Source organism: Bombyx mori, chromosome 11 (genome assembly GCF_030269925.1).
Source record: "Bombyx mori chromosome 11, ASM3026992v2".
Taxonomy (NCBI): domain Eukaryota; kingdom Metazoa; phylum Arthropoda; class Insecta; order Lepidoptera; family Bombycidae; genus Bombyx; species Bombyx mori.
This window is the reverse complement of record NC_085117.1, coordinates 2,960,717-2,977,965: the sequence shown is the minus strand read 5'-3', so window position 1 is coordinate 2,977,965 and position 17,249 is coordinate 2,960,717. Positions and strand designations below refer to the sequence as shown.

The window sequence follows — 17,249 nt, the reverse complement described above, 5'->3', positions numbered from 1 at the left end:
TTACACTTCTTTACCTTATTTTATTTCTTCTGTGCGTGTGTTTGTCACTGAACTCGTCCTAAACGGCTGGACCGACTTGATTTAATTTTTTGTATGCGTTTGTGTGGCACCCTTAGATCCTTCGATTCACAAATCAGCCCGGCAGATGGCGCTGCAGTGGATATCTAGGTTAATTTATCTTTCCTAGGAATAATTTATAAGGCAAAACAAGGTTTACCGGGTCAGCTAGTATATCTATATAGTTACGCGCTGGGGTTCGGGATAAATAAAATTTCACCAAAGTACAACCTAAAAACTGTATTCAACACTTAAACACTTCACAAACACTTTAAAACACACACAAACACTTTAAAACTCTCAATTCGCTTGTTCCGCTTCGCTTCGGGTGATCCGTTCGCTGTTTCGCTTCGAGTTCCGATTACTGACTGACTGCGTGCCATCCCTACAACGCTTTTATAGTCGATACCTCATCCCTAGAATTATGGAGACTGTTCCACACAACTCTAGTCGTAGTTTCCGCTATCTGTTAATAGATGACGTTGTAATTCTCGAGCATTCTGGATCCTTCGATATTCGTTTCGACTATTCGGTGATAGATGGCGTTACTCTTGCCGGCGTAACAATATTAATATCTTTTCAGTTTAAGGAGTTGTTCGGTGAGCTTCGAGATTCGCAATCGTGGCTGGACACGATAGCCCTGAACGCTGCCTGGGTGTCCAAAGCGGATTCGGACCTGGCCCGATATTTCGCGACCCTACACGACCCACAGAGCCATTAGATTAAATCGCCACAAATTCGAATAACCAAAGTTGACTTTAAAAATATCTGTTGTCTGTAAAGTCGGTTTACTGACGGTAGTTGAACGTGACAACGTCATAAGAAAATACTGATGGAATGGTTTCATGGTTCAAAAGAAAATTTTAATTTTATTTGTTTGATAGATATTTTGTATGGACAATTGACACCACATTCACTTTTCACTGAACTTCATACTTGACGAAAACATGTAAATGTATTATTGTATAGCAGCTGTCCACGCGGATGCATCGCTCACTCAAGTAGGAGAGAGACAGATGTCGAACGCTGCCGAACGCGGAGGCCGATTGTGCCTCTTTATCGCTCGTTGCGCGCTCTCGCTTACACTTCAAGCCTTAAATGGAACGCCTCAGAGCGAGGTAACGCCGCATGAGTCACGTTTTTTCGGGCGTGCAGCCGGCTCCATCGAATTATAAGACGTTGTCACGTCAAAACATGACGTGTGTAATAACAAACATTTTACGAGAGCTCCCAAATGCTTTGTTCTGGAACTTTTTTGCGACAACAATTTTATTATAGTTTCAATGTAACCTTTTACTAGTGGTAGGACCTCTTGTGAGTCCGCGCGGGTAGGTACCACCACCCTGCCTATTTCTGCCGTGAAGCAGTAATGCGTTTCGGTCTGAAGGGCGGGGCAGCTGTTGTAACTATACTCAGACTTTAGAACTTATATCTCAAGGTGGGTGGCGGCATTTACGTTGTAGATGTCTATGGGCTCCAGTAACCGCTTAACACCAGGTGGGCTGTGAGCTCGTCCACCCATCTAAGCAATAAAAATTTATATATATTAGTAATGTCGTAAACAATGTGAAGATAAAAGCAAAAACAAAAAAAAATAAGCCGAGATATTAAATTTTTTATTAAGTTTTATTTAATTTAAATTTAGACTAATTTCTGAGTTTAAATACTGATTATATCATCGTGGTAGAACAATTTATTTTGCCCGTAACTAATATTCTTCCTAATGAAGTTGCCTTTATGTAATATAATTGTATCAGAACATATTATAAAATCACATCTACATAGCATACTATGATGTTGTATATCGAGGGGTAAAAAGCTATGTGGTTTAAGTGACATTTTTGCAACTTTACATTAGAGCAATTTAAAGTTTGAAATTTGAAAAGAATATAACATAACAAAAAAACTTCTTCAGCTATTTCGAATGGAGTAAACTTAATTAAAGTTCAATTGAATATGCAATTTCGATAAGGGCACATGTCGCATATTTTGTCAAATACGTTTTTTCATATACATGTAGTTTTGAGGCTTACCTACACCCATTTTATTAATAATTCCAGTGATTTTCAATTGCTAATTAACACGAAAATATATCTCAAAAGTTAATATTTTAAATTTTACATTGCTTTAGAAAATAATCAGTTTTTTTTTTCATTTCCTGAACATTTTACATTTTCAGAGATGTGCCCTTTTCGAAATTGCATATTCAATTAAAAACATCGAACGGTTGGTGTTAATCTATAAAAATATAAAAATGAATTGCTGTTCGTTAGTCTCGCTAAAACTCGAGAACGGCTGAACCGATTTGGCTAATTTTGGTCTTCAATTATTTGTGGAAGTCCAGAGAAGGTTTTTTTCTTTCTGGTCGTTCCCTCAATGCTGAGGATCGTGACTGTATGTCAATCTTCTCCACTCGGTCCGGTTCTGCGCCATATGTACCGCTCCCCATATCTGGCCTCCAGTCACCTCCTTGAGTTGGTCAACCCATCTAACTGGCGCTCTTCCTCTAGCGCGCTTCCCCTCCATCTGTCCGAGAATTGTGAGTTTCTCCAGGCTGTGCAATGAGGATCGCATTATGTGCCCAAAGAAACTCCGGATCCTTTTTAAAAGGTAGATAAATAAGAAAATGCTCGGTATTAAATAAAAATAACAATTTTGTTTTTCCTTTGATGTCCCCCCGTCGGACGCATACCTTTTGTTTGTTTTTTTTTTTAAAGTTTAGGTCTTCTATTTATCGATTGAGGCACTACGTAGTCTGCCGGGTCAGCTAGTGCCAAATAAAACGGACCTTTAATTACAAAGATAAATGTCGCGTGTTAAGCGAAATGTGACTTAAACCAAACAGCCTTTCAACCTTCGATTTATAAATAATAATGATGAAAGAACACCTTTTATAGTGCACTAAGATAATATATTTTATGATTATTCATAGTATATTCGTTTGGGGTATATATAGGCAGAAGTTAAATAATGCGTTTCAAATAAGAATGTGCACGTCAATGACCTTGATCTGTCAAAATTCGATAAAAAGTATGGACAGCAGCAACAACAAAACATTATATAAAAAATTTTTGTAATGTTTTTGCCTAATTATAAAGACTATTAATATGTTTGTTTTAATGAACCGAACACACCTATTTAAATTTCTTGATAATAATATGTTGAGTACTGGTCGAGGTAAATTTAACATGAATTTAGAGTATATTTAAAAAAAAACATCTATTTAAAGAACCAGGCAAATCAACGTTGTCGAGCCCTATAGTCTATGGACGACGATAATGATTACTCAAGCAGTGGGATAAGTGGAATCGGCAAATTCGAAGATTTGGATTATAAATTAATATTAAAAAATTCCTTCCTTTTTTTACTGACTAGTTTATATTTTCGATTTGACAGCTATGACGTCACAATATGGCGCAGGTCTGTGCACATTCTTAATTGAAACGCATTTTATACCTAAAATTATGTATATTGGTAAGATGCCCGAACTGTGTGGAGTTTTATGTGCTGTAGACGCCATCTTGGCGTATTTTACACGTTTTATTTATTTATTAATTGTTTAGGTCGTCTCGCCTGAATGTAGAGATCCCTGTAATGAACCTCAACATTAGGGGCGTAAGGTCGATTTCAATATGTATTTGGTTATTTATCTAAAAGGACTAAAAGGATATTATGTGTATTTTTGAACTGAACTCTTAAGCGGCTGGACCGATTTTTATGGTATGTATCAGTGATGTTATAGTAAATTACTTTAACTCTTTTTACTATAACATAATTGGTATGTATTTAATCTTTGTGTACGCGAGTGGCTTGGATGGTTTAGATTTACAACTGGATCCGACAGATGGCGCTGCGTTTTCGATTCCGGGATTATTTTTTTAAATCGTAATGGCCGCTCAACCCCTACCGGTTCTGTTAGTTTAAAATTAAGAGAATGTTTTATTTAAATAATCAATTGAATGATTTTAATGTACGACCTGAAATTTAAAAAAAAAATTGTACGTGTTTATAAATAAATAATCGACCTTTACGCTTCCGATGTAACAAAATGTATTTTTAGAATTAGGTTAAATTTGAAATTCTCTGTCACTGAGGTTATTATTAAACTCAAATTATGAATGTAGCGATTTTGAGATAACGGGCAAAGAATGGATCTATCTACTGTGCTTAGTGCGAGTTTTTTAACGTTCTCGATAGCGTAAAAGTTAAAATTTGTATGCAGTTGGAATGTTTGCCTAAGTTTGCCGCTAGAGGCGCTGTTCCAACTCCATACAAATTCGAGTTAACTTTTACGCTATCGAGAACGTTAAAAAACTCGCACTAAGCACAGAGAAATTGATTTGTCGATGGTTGAATGTTTTTCAAGAAACTCATTAACTTCCATTTCAAGCTATGTTTAGATACGTCGGCGCTTAGGTTGTAACACACTGCCCCACGATTCAACTTTGCTTCGACTTTGATTTAATCTTACGAGTCTCATACTTGTAAGTTTCATTCAATCCTTGCATCAAACGGATCTAAACGCACCAGTCATTTCATCAAGCTACAAGTCTCGCGCAAAACTGACAGCAAGCTTGGTGGTGTATAGCTAATTTAACTGTAATGTTGACGTTTTGATTGAGATAGTAAGATTTTTTTTTAAATGTTTAATGCAGAGGATCCGTATAGAAGGAAGGCTAAGGAAACTAGGGTGATAAGTTGCTTTAGTGTCTGCAATGCAAAAATAAATTCACCAAAAATTAGCCTTAGCTATAGATGCTAGAAAATACCAACTTATATTACTACATACAATATACAATAAAACATTCGAAAATCCATTACTATTATACAATGGAAGCAAACGATATGACCAAGCTAATTATATTTCACGTCGCTCTCAGTGGAACACGTACTTTAAGATTGCCTGTCGGAATTTTTCTATTGAAGTGACAAGAATTTTGAATTTAAAACGTTTTTGTAATAAATGTACTGTATTATTAACTTCGTAAAATTTTGTATGTGGCTTTTGTAATAAACTTCCCTTCAGATTTTGATGTTTTATTTGCTTCTATCTTTAATAATTTTTCTGTTACTAAGGCGCCGGAATATTTAGTAGACTTCGAGAAGACGAATCCGAACGATATTGAGAATGAATATCGACGCTTGAAAGGCAAACGTGACTAAGCTACAATGCGTGAACTTTACAGTAGACTGACAAATTTAAAGTTGAAATACCTGAAAACAAAATTTATTTTAACGAATCAACCTGTAGTAGAATCTAGCTAGTAGCTGTAGGATTGAAATGATTTTAATAGTCCTAGAAATATTTTTTTTTTGCGCATCGAATATGGTTATTGCCTATCATTTATGTACAAATCAGTTATTGTCGCTTAGTCACTTTTGCCTTTCAAGCGTCGATATATTCCTAAGAAACCTAAAAGATTAAAACATGCATTAACAAACAAAAGAAAGCAAAGTTAGGCAAATTTAACTACCTAGTTACTCTATTTAAAAACAGATGAGTTAATGTAATTGAATGAGCGCCTTATTCTCAATACCTAGTTTTGAATTTAGAATTTACACGCTTGTGACGCCGCACCGCCTCTTTCTACATCCAATGAATAGGCAGGTATGTACATACTATTTGAAGGCGCCGGAATTTCAAAAATGGAACATCATCGAACATAGTACCTACGTTCTTCAAATATTTATAGTATGTTCAACAGTTTCAAGTTTTGAACTTAGAACTCGCGCACGGCCATTCGCGTTCCCGCTTCTTAGGCTAACAACTAGCAAAATTAACCTAAAATTACACTTTATTAACCACAGCTATCGCGTCGATACCACAACTTTCTTTGATATTGTGAATTGCTCGCCTCTCGAGTATTTATACATAGCGATGTTTGTATTCTCCGATTTTGGGCCTTTCCCAATTTGGCCGCGACACTAAATATTCCTACCGCCTTGCGAATCGCTAATTTGAATCATTTTTGATCCTGACAAACTATATGACCGTACCTATTTACACGCCACTCCAGTTATTAAACTGCTTTTCGCAACATTCATTCCGAAAATATTAATATTACTTGCGATAAAATCACAAGCGAGAAATTAAAGTAATTGGACACGAGAATATATTGAAATAAAACAAAAATCCCCTTAAAAAATCTATTTATTTATTTACGCCTTAGGCTTATCATCAGCTTTAGGCTTATCGGCCTTGGGTTTCACGGCCTTTTCAGCTTTCGGCTTCTTATCTGCCTTCTTCTTGGGAGGAGGCGGGGTCTTCTTAGCAACCGGCTTCTTGGGTTTCTTGGCGAGAGCCTCCTTGATGTTCTTGCGTCTCCTCTCGCGTAGTTTCTCAGCCTTCATAGCGGGGTTTCGCTTAGACAGCTTCAACTACAAACAATTAACAATATTAAGTAACATTATGTATAACAATTATCACTGAGTATCATATTAGATTCGTCATTCAGTAGATTCGTCAACGTGATTAGTAATCATTTCGGCTCATAACCCAATGCTCTGATAGAGTGATTTCATCATTAAATAAATGCACTATACAGTAGATTTTGTAATAAAAAAAACAACATTAGAATACATTCCAAATTTAACTTCAAGTTCTTCGCTGACTGTATTTGTTGCGGAATACAAATAATTGAAGAAATGAGTGGACAAAGGGGATATGATACAATTTGTTAATTTTGAAAAAACAGATAACAGACTTTTGTTCCTTGCACTTTTTCTTTGTACATAACTACTTCATCACTTGCAATTTCTAAAAATAGCCTTCAAGCCCGGAGTTTTAAGGTCTAATATGGTACGCACATAACAGCTTCATTTAATATACAAAAATCTTAAAAATGGTACTTAATCCACCCCTTCATCCACTCATAGTCTTCAATTATAAATTTGAAAGTGTTTGTTTGTTTGATTATCCTTCTTTCAAGTTGAGCCAAGTAACCGGATTGACATAGTGATAGCATTAGTCGGATGAGTGACTTAGGGTACATAGCTAGTATATAACATAATTTTTCTGGGTGTGAACCCAGTCAAACACATACTCCACTCTTCTCGGCATCAGCAAGAGCCTTCAAGTTCTTCCTTCTGCGCAGCTCTAAGATAGCTTTCCTCTTCAGCACGGCCGCGTAAGGATTGAGTTTCAGCATCGCCTTGTTGTTAGTGAGCGGGTTCAATTTGCGTGTAGCACGGATCACGCGTTTGCTGCAAACAAAATTGAACATTTAACGAGACCCAGTAGTTATGTGGCTAGTCCGTTACTACATTATATTCTTTATTCAGTATGTGTCAACGTGTTACGTAATCATGGTTTGTATCATAACCCAATGCTCTGTAATACAATATCATCATTAATAACATCTATTTTGATTATTCTATTTTTAAAACAAACAAAAAATTCTTGGATTTATAATCTCAATTACTGGTGGTAGGCCCTCTTGCGAGTCCGCACGGTTAGGTACCACCGCCCTGCCTATTTCTGTCGTGAAACATTAACGAGTTTCGGTTTGAAGGGTGGAGCAGTCGTTGCAATTATACTGAGACCTTAGAACTCATATCAAATCAAATCAAATAAAAAAATAAAGTAGGTGGCGGCATTAACGTTGTAGACGTCTATGGGCTCCGGTAACGACTTAACACCAGGTGGACCGTGAGCTCGACCACACACATAAACAATAAAGAAAATAATAAATAAAATATAGAATCTCTTTCATCGCCAATAAATCTACTGGTCAATATATACCTATACAACATCAGCAGAATGATTGTAATATTTAGGAACCAGATAATAATAATATGAAGATCCAGAGGTGTCCGTTTCAATGACATGAAGAAATAATTCAATGCAACACAAAATACATAGGCATTCATACAGAAAATTCAATAAATTGCAAATTATTAATATTGGATCTTCATAAAACTATATGTCATTTCCGAGAGCAACCCTAAAGACAACATACTTGGGAGCACGGAGGACCTTCCTGATCTCATCAGACTTGAGAAGACGTGTGAGGTCAGTGTTGGCCATCTTCGGTTGGGGCAGGTTGAAGTTCTTCTTTTGTTTTGATGGTGTCTTCCATGACCCGAATAAGGGGTCTGTAAGCCAAAATTAAATATATAAAATACCTCATAAAACATTGATTACAAATTTTCAATTGTGTGGAATATATACAATCTAGTGTACTAAATAATAATTTTAGTATATCATAATTTTTGCCCTACATACATAAAAATATTGGCATATATTTGTATTAAGTTATTTTAAAGTTTAAACTTTACGGTTACATTGAGAATATAGACATCAACCATTTAAAATAATTAGTCAAGATTAGTGAGAGTCAAATACTCAAATAATACCAATCTTAGGGCACAATTTTAAACAAATTTTGACAAAATTAGACAATAATTTGACTTGAATGGGACTTTACAACTTTCATTGGCAACATTCTTTTCAAGTGTCTTTATCAGTAACTTACATTAAGTTTAAGTTTAATTTAAGTTTAAGCAGAAGCAAATTAAAATTCTGATTACAGAACACACTCATTTTTTCATAAAATGTTTGAAATGAGATGTATTCCGCATGTCGACACACCACCCATCGTGTACTGACAAGTGATGTTTCCTTTGGGAACATCCTTCAATATATCCCATATAAATCGTAACTCCAACCATATGCGGAACGAAAAGAGTAAGGCTTTATGGGATTGTAGGTGTATAGAACAGATTCATCATTATTTCTCATCTGTTGTTTTTGGGGAATTGAGAAAATATCATATCCTTCCTAAAATGAACAAGATAAACTAGTGATTTTGCCGATTTCAACATCAGATTCTGCACTATTTTTTTTTCAAATTTCAGTATTGGTCTTTGATCAATGGTTAAAAATTCAAAGATAGACCTAGTCTCTACTTATCAGTTTTAGGTAAATATTCTGTGAAGCAAGAATGCAATTTGGATTTAGACACAGCATGCTGTTCCAAAACATTGGTTGTGTAATGAAGATTTTATATTGTGAATGTCAATACTCAAATTAAACTTTCTTAATTTTGAAGAAGCTATATCCTACAGGAACGTGGTGGGTTTATCTACGAAAAAAAATTAAGAACTAACCAAGCCTGCCGAATGCGGACTGAGTCCAGATGACGAAACGTCCAAGATGACCTCCCGGAGCCAGCTTCAGGAGGTTCAGCTTGTTAACATTCAGGAGCTCCACACCGGGGATGTTGCGGAAAGCGCGAGTCAGACCCTGTCCAAGAAAGAATAACCAAAAGTTTTGAATAAATTTTCATTTTCAATCAATAAAAATAATGATCTCAAATCTTTTCTTGTCATTAGCATCTAACTATAAACAACGTATGGTTTTGAAAGATACAATATTTTTATTATTAAACTAACAAAATGTCATCCACATGTCGACACACTGACCCTTTCAAATTTCAGGATCAATGTTTCCTTCGGGATAATTTAATTTACCCTCAATTCGTGACAATACACATATTAACTATATGTAAAGTAAGGCTTATCAGAGGGATCCCATTCGGACTCATACAATGACTAAGAAAATCTTAGTCCACCCTCAGAAACAGTATTACCTGATCCTTGTTGAAGATTATGAGGGGTCCCTTACGCTGGATACGACGACGGTTGCGCATTTTACCCTTACCAGCACGAAGACGCTGAGACTTGTACACCTAAAAAAAACAAATATCAAATACAATGAGCAACTGCAATTATTCCATTTGATACTTAATGAGAGTTATGAGAGTAAATACACTTTTTTCCTACTTATTTTAGTAACCTCGAGGGGCTATACTAGATTCTCCAGGTGAGTAGCTGAGCTCACGGGGCTCAAACCTGACGACATTGCCAACACAAATCCTAACAAGAACAGTGCTTCGCAGAATCTACCACCGGATCAGAAACGTGTGACCCACTGAGATAAGGCAAGAAACACAGTGGGCTGTGTCTGTGGGTTAGTTTGCTCGCCGAGCCCTTCGTCGCAAGCGACGGGTTCGGCGAGGACGGTGACCGGTGTTTGAGGTACCTAAAAGCACCGTTAGTGGATCGGGAGGATCCGAAATGACGTGTTTTGGGTGATGTCGACTGTTTAATACACATATAAACACACAGACAGTACTACGTACTGAGAGCCTACACAGCATCGCTAAAGCAACCAAGGGTTGGCTTCAGAAAATAGGAAAGAGTGACCTTGGAGTATTACATCAATTATGTACACTGTGTAGTTAAGTTCCATAATGTTAGAGAACAAATGATCAAATGACCGGTAGTTTAGATAGGACTAATAATATCTATAGCTTAACAAAGCCCATATATTGACAATGATGACATGTCTTGGTGTGTTAAGTGAGAAGACAATTATTAATGACGGCGCGTGGAGCTGAAAGTAAGTATTGTACTTTTTGACGAAGCATGTTGCTGATAACTTTATTTCTGTAATCTGACGAAGCATGTTTTGCGGATAATAGCATGTACTTTTAGGTTAGGAATATTGTGTTCTTTTTTTTTATAATAAATAAATTAATATTAATTAATAAAACTATAAAAATAAAAAAAATTATTAATTAAGTGAGAACACAATTACTAAGTGCTGGTGTATAAAATATAGAGATATCAACTAACCGAAATGTTAATAAACATGTGTCCTTAAGCTTGTAATTCGGCAAATTCAATGATGAAACACTATGTATGTCTTCTAATGTTTATATCAATTCAGAATAAATTTCTGAATTGACTGTTGACATAGAAGCATAGTCTCGTCCAATGGTGTCTGACTCAAATTTACATTGCACATTTGAGTTTTTTGTCAATGGACATTTCGTGTTGTTTGCTTTTATATTTGAATATGAGACCGAAAGGAAACAAAGACATACCTTAAGGATATCAGACCATGCCTTGAGGCGCCTCAGGAAGATGACAGCCTGTTTGGTCTTGTTGATCTCCTGGACTTTGTCGGCTACAACCAAGGGAAGCTCGGGAATCTTTTCAATAATGTGTCCTGTGTTAATAGAAGATATTTAGTTCACATTACATATTCAATAAATCAGTATTCACTACATTTAGGCAATATTCCTAGATGTAGTATTCCAAATTGATTTTCAATTGAAAAAGCTATTATTGTAGTACAAACTTTGCACCCGTACTCGCTACGTAAGCTAGCCCAGAACGCCATATCTGTACACATTTCTGTTGCACTAATCCGCAGTAACACTTACAATGATCGACATCACAAGCGTGGACATTTAGTGCCAATAATTAGATATTTATTAACTTTCATTTAATACAGGAAACATGAAATGTAATTTAATGTTTACCGAATATACGAATATAAACCGTTAGTAAACATTTCAATGTCTTTGTATTCTCACAAGTTAACTTTTATACTTTACTAAGTATTTTCTAAGCCATGAGCCATTTTTTCAAGTAGACATGCATTGGCTCCTCTTTCTACAGTTTATACTTTCGTTTTTATTTAGTGGCTATAGACAGTTTTATTTACGAATAAATGAAATTGCAAATAATTCAATTTTTTTTATTCTTTAATCAATAACACAACTAAAGAGGAATATGTCGAATTTGATCATTAACACTAGTTGTATTAATTTATGGCATTAGATAATATTATGCTTGTTATATCGACCCTGTTTTGGGATTTGTTGAAGCCTGTATATACTACACGACTAGGGAGTTCAGATTGGATCGACATAGTTACCAAACACACCTACTTCACTCAATTCACACTACCGGTACAAATATACTGCAAAAAAGCAGTGCAGTTCATACATGCTCAGAATGAGATCTTCACAATTTTTCTTTATCTCATTCACATGCAGGCTAAATTCTGTAGACATGTATTTGTCTCTCACAATTTTTCTTTATCTTATTCACATGCAGGGTAAATTCTGTAGACATGTATTTGTCTCTCACAATTTTTCTTTATCTCATTCACATGCAGGCTAAATTCTAAAGACATGTATTTGTCTCTCACAATTTTTCTTTATCTCATTCACTTGTAGGCTAAATTCTGCTTATATATATTTGTCTCTTTTTAGTTTCGCTTTTTCGTTGTGTAGGATTTGGAATGAGAAAACTGGTAAGGTAGTTTTCATTTCAACAGACATCTACTAACCTCTAGCCTGAACGAGCGCTGGGACGCCAGTAGCAGCAACGGCTGCTGCCAAGGCCGCTCTCCGCTGTCGGAGGTTGACGCGACGGTGCCAGCGCCGCCAGGGCTTCGTGGGGGCGAACATACGTCCACCACGACACATGTTACCGAAGGCACCCTGACCGGACCTATAACAATATAAAAAAATTACATATACGCCAAGCTATGCTCCATTTTAAGTTTGTTGAGACATTTTCGTGCGTACTTAACATTTTCTTAAATTTTACCGCGAAAAATCTTCCTGGATAATGGATGGAGTGGAGAGCCATCAACTTCCAAACTGAATTTTTCATCAGCACCCTTTAACCTCATTCAACAGCAAAGACATTTTTTTAAATCTGTCTAACCCTCACATTCTTAATAAGTCAACCAACAAGTCAAGTTCTTTCAAACAAAGTCCGACCATGATTGTGACTCTTGTAACATCACTGATCTATCAAAAACTCGATAAATATTACAATCACGGTTAAAGCTCATCAAAACTTTTTATCAATGATTAAGTCATTTTTTTTTATTAATATCATCCTCCTTTAGAAGGGGACTCTCCTCCTCCATTGAACGACTATGACTAGCACTTTATTTACTAATAAACTAGTTGCATGGATTTTATTAAATAGTTGATTACGTCATTGTCAGCTCTATTAGAATGTGTTCCACACGTCGACACAATATCAATCAGCTAAGATCAATACTGTTTCCTAAGGGAACGTTTTAATCTACCCCTGTTGTGTACCTGAGAGGCTATATCAGCCAGACAGGAAGAGTTCGGGGATTAGTAAAAATTTTGGACTTCAGTTAACTTAGTCTTTATAGCAAAACCAAACTGCACATTATACTCCTAAAGACACATGTAAAACCTTTAGCATAAGATCATAATAAGCATTTCAGTCTCAGAGACCAAGCAACCCAAATGTAGGGAAATGGGTGCTTTTGAACCAGGGAACTTTTTTATATCCTGCTTTAATACCAGAAATAGAAAAACCCAGCCTGGTATGAACAGGGAGTCCATTTAGCTTTTAGTGTTGTGATAGATAGTGATCTTGAAAAGGTGCAGGCCTCTGAAATTATGCATTATTTCATCTAAATAATGTTTTTTTTTTTAACTTTGGAAAGACAACCTTACCACCCTCATAGCAAGTGACCACTGTATACATAACTATAGTTACTGTAAGATCCAAATAAATCTTGGTATCCACCTTGTGACTTGTTCTCAGACTGAATTGTAACAATATTCAACAGCCATCCTTCACATATATAACTGAAAGAGTGGTATATATTTGATACTTGGTGCTGGAAATGTGCACCTATGGCACAATTCATATTGCGCTGATGCCAGATTTTCAATAGGAAGTGGAAGTGAAAGGCACTTATTTTAGCTTATACAGTGCTTGCTTACTGTAAACTGAGAGAGAGGAGTGTGTTGAGATGACAGGTAATTGAAGATAATAGAATAGAAAAAATTCTTGTCCCGACCTCCTAGCGGGATAAGGTGGATAAGACAAAGAAGAAGAAATTAATTTATATCTGCAGTTAATTCGTGTGTAAAAGGTTACATCATGTGTATAGATTGAAATTCCTTAGTGATCAAACTGTCTCATCACATGACTCAGACTGCTTGGTGTAAGCTCGATAACATAAAAGTGAACTAAAATTTGTATGTAGTTGGAACAGCGCCCGTAGATTCAAACGTAGGCAAGCATTCCCACTCCATACAAATTTGAATTAAATTTTTAAGCTATCGAGAACGTTAAAAACTTAGCACTAAGCAGACAGCTACTTTACATTGGCAAATATTTGAAAAGCTACTGACCTATGGGTACCACCACCACGGACACGCGGAATTCGGGCAACAGCACGTCCGGTACCCCATGATTCGGCACTGGTTTGGTGACCTAAGAACAATATAAAAGTGTTTTACATTACACTTACTTTTTACTGGTGGTAGGACCTCTTGTGAGTCCGCGCGGGTGGGTACCACCACCCTGCCTATTTCTGCCGTGAAGCAGTAATGCGTTTCGGTTTGAAGGGTGGGGCAGCCGTTGTAACTTACTTGAGACTTTAGAACTTATATCTCAAGGTGGGTGGCGCATTTACGTTGTGGATGTCTATGGGCTCCAGTAACCACTTAACACCAGGTGGGCTGTGAGCTCGTCCACCCATCTAAGCAATAAAAAAAAAACACTTGTGTTGATGATTCTGGGCGTCAATTATTACCATAACACAAATGCTACCTTCAGTCATGAGATCCAAGCCTCAATGATATATTAAAACAGCCCCATCCATTATGTCATAAATTTATGAGTCCTAATTCAAATATAAACAAAGGTATTTTTATATGTTAACTTTTATCTACATATACTTAAAAACATTTACTTGTAGTACAAAATTTGCACCCGTACTTGCTACATAAGCTAGTCCAGAACGCCATATCTGTACTTTTCTGTTGCACTAATCCGCAGTAACACTTACTGTGATTAACACTGCAAGCGTGGACATTTAGTGCCAATGTTGACTTTCTTTTTTAAAAATCACAAAAATACTTTTTCCATATAATACCTAGTCCATCCAGTGTAACTTTTTAAATACTCATGGAAAAAAAAATCACTATTATCAATTTGTTTCAATTTGAAGGGTGGTGACAGCCTTTGTACTATTAAACTGACTTAGAACTCGTGTCTCAAGGTGGGTGGTAGCATTTAGGTTTTTCATGTCTAAACGCTTCGATAATCACCTAACACCAGGTGCATTTGCACCTTGGTGAGCACTTCCACCCATATACTTCTTTTTCTTTCCTCTGCTAGGGTGTAGGGCTCGAATCAAATTCTCCCATTTGCAGTCGTCTTGGGCAGTCTGTTCTAGCTCCTCCCACATCATACCCAAGATGGCCAATTGTTCTGCTACGGCCTCACTTCCTTTAGCCAGACACTTTCCAGGTCAGTGCTCTCTTGGATAAGTGGGTATTCCACCCATCTTAGCAACATAAAAATCAATAGCAAAACTCACCAGCCTCCTTGCTCACGCAGTAGGGCTGCCTCGAGTTCTTGGACATAGAAACGTGAACATCATTGACCAGGTCCGGACGTATGGGCGCCTTGAATACGAACGGGAGGGGCTTGGCTGCACCCTGCACCGTCTCACTCTTCTCTGAATACACCGACACTAAAGGTCGGGCTACCGATAGACTCTGAAACAGTTATTGATTTTTTTAAAACCTTATATATAGCCACGAACAGTATAGAGTTGAAAACTGGTGGTAGGACGTCTTGTGAGTCCGCATAGATAGGTAACACCGCCATGCCTATTTCTGCCGTGAAGCAGTAATGCGTTTCGGTTCGAAGCGCGGGGCAGCCGTAACTATACTGAGACCTTAGAACTCATATATCAAGGTGGGTGGCGACATTAACGTCGTAGATGTGTGTGGTCTACGTTACCGTACCACTTAACACCAGTTGGGCCGTTAGCTCGTCCAACCATCTAAGCAATAAAATAATAATTAAAAAAACATCGGAAATAATTTGACGACATTAAAAACCTCTTGATTAAATCGTAAAGGCTCGCGAAATCCTGTGAAAATGCTGAGGAAATCATTGTTTAGTTGTAAATTTCTTATGCATACATACATATTGACAGAACAGTTGTTCATTAAAGCCAAAACAGACTTGAAACTACTTGAAAACCTTCAGATATTTTTTCCCTACCTAATCTTTTTTTTATTTTATTTTTATTGTTTAAATGGATGGACGAGCTCACAGCCAACCTGATGTTAAGTGGTTACTGGGGCCCATAGACATCTACAACGTATTCGCTGGTAACCTAACGGGCTAACATCAGCTATGGCCGGAGGGGTAGGCAGGTATCCTTCAGAGAAAAGTCCATACCTATAGGGTATTATTTAACATTGAACGACTATGACTAGCGCTTTATTTACTAATAAACTAGTTGCATGGATTGTATTAAATAGGAGTTGATCATGTCATTGTCAGCTCCATTAGAATGTGTTCCACACGTCGACACAATATCAATCAGCTACGATCGATACTGTTTCCTAAGGGAACGTTTCAATCTACCCCTGTTGTGTACCTGAGAGGCTATATCAGCCGGACAGGAAGAGTTCGGGGATTCGTCAGATTTTTGGAATTGTTTAGTTGACAAACAATTACGAAATACAAAGGACCAACCCCGTCTAACCTAAAACCGTAACTCATTTTTTTTTTATAAAAACATGGCGATCGAACGTGCTCTTCGAATCGAAAATACTTTAAAAGACATTGTGAATATTCAAACCACTTCAATACGCTGAGGTGAAAGTCAAATTAAAAGTATTGTTTTAGCTGCCATGTTTGAGTAACCTAAACGAACATTTAATTTCTCGCAATTATTTCTCTGAAACATATTCTTATTTGAAAAGATGTTAAAATATGCCGCCTTGAAACTCTAGGTTATTAAAAACTCACTCTACTTCTTCTGTAAAGTTTTAATTTCCCAGATTTACAAACTGCATACACGTGTTTACTTCACCGCACATTTTTACGAAGGAAATACACTTCACTAAACAATTTCTGCCGCGGTAGCCATGTACGACAATATTATACGGATTTATTATTTTGTACTTACCATTTCGCTACTTTAGCGAAGCTATACCTCCGAAATATACACTAATAGCGGTGATAAAGACCATCCGCCATGCCACGGAGGTGTGAAAAGACCGGAAATCAAGATAGTTTTTTGACAGCAATCATGGACAGTTGCCAGACTAACGAAAAAGAATGAACACAGAAGGTCTCGACCTCGTTGATTGTTACCTCATTGATATTTTACATCGTAATTCTTTAACCTTAGCCTTTAAGTTATTACCACATGGGAGCGGTAGAAACTTTCTACTAGAAAGTGGTTTGGCTATATATTCGACATTGTTATTGTAGCCTCTCACTGTAAAGTGAACCAATGTTCGATCTCTAAGCAGGCATAACAAAAAAATACGAAAGGAATCAATAAAAACATACGTTTTATG

At 36.7% G+C, this 17,249-nt stretch overlaps 2 protein-coding genes across 4 annotated transcripts in view; one reads left to right on the top strand and one right to left on the bottom strand.

Moving 5' to 3' along the window:
- Positions 1-5,084, top strand: part of LOC105841955 (aminopeptidase N) — a 32,113-nt gene extending 27,029 nt beyond the window's left edge. For both annotated transcript variants that reach the window (XM_021349745.3, XM_021349741.3), the window contains exon 28: positions 641-5,084. In XM_021349745.3, coding sequence (XP_021205420.2) covers positions 641-778 — 138 coding nt within the window. In that variant the 3' untranslated portion in view covers positions 779-5,084. The remainder of the gene's footprint in view (positions 1-640) is intronic.
- Positions 5,085-6,190: 1,106 nt separating this feature from the next.
- Positions 6,191-17,041, bottom strand: RpL4 (ribosomal protein L4). Of its 2 annotated transcripts, NM_001043664.1 has the most exon segments (11): positions 6,193-6,239; positions 6,242-6,435; positions 7,101-7,260; positions 8,016-8,151; positions 9,166-9,301; positions 9,648-9,746; positions 10,947-11,071; positions 12,203-12,366; positions 14,049-14,130; positions 15,242-15,422; positions 16,853-16,936. In NM_001043664.1, coding segments are annotated over 11 exon segments (1,284 nt in total). In that variant the 5' UTR covers positions 16,856-16,936; the 3' UTR covers positions 6,193-6,235.
- Between the last annotated feature and the right edge of the window lie 208 nt (positions 17,042-17,249).

Coding starts and splice junctions, on each gene's coding strand:
- RpL4 (XM_012691849.4), bottom strand. Junction 9,747..10,946: donor CATGGTCTGATATCCTTAAG/GTATGTCTTTGT, acceptor TGTTTTTTTTAG/GTGTACAAGTCTCAGCGTCT. Junction 6,436..7,100: donor CTGATGCCGAGAAGAGTGGA/GTATGTGTTTGA, acceptor AATTGTTTGTAG/TTGAAGCTGTCTAAGCGAAA.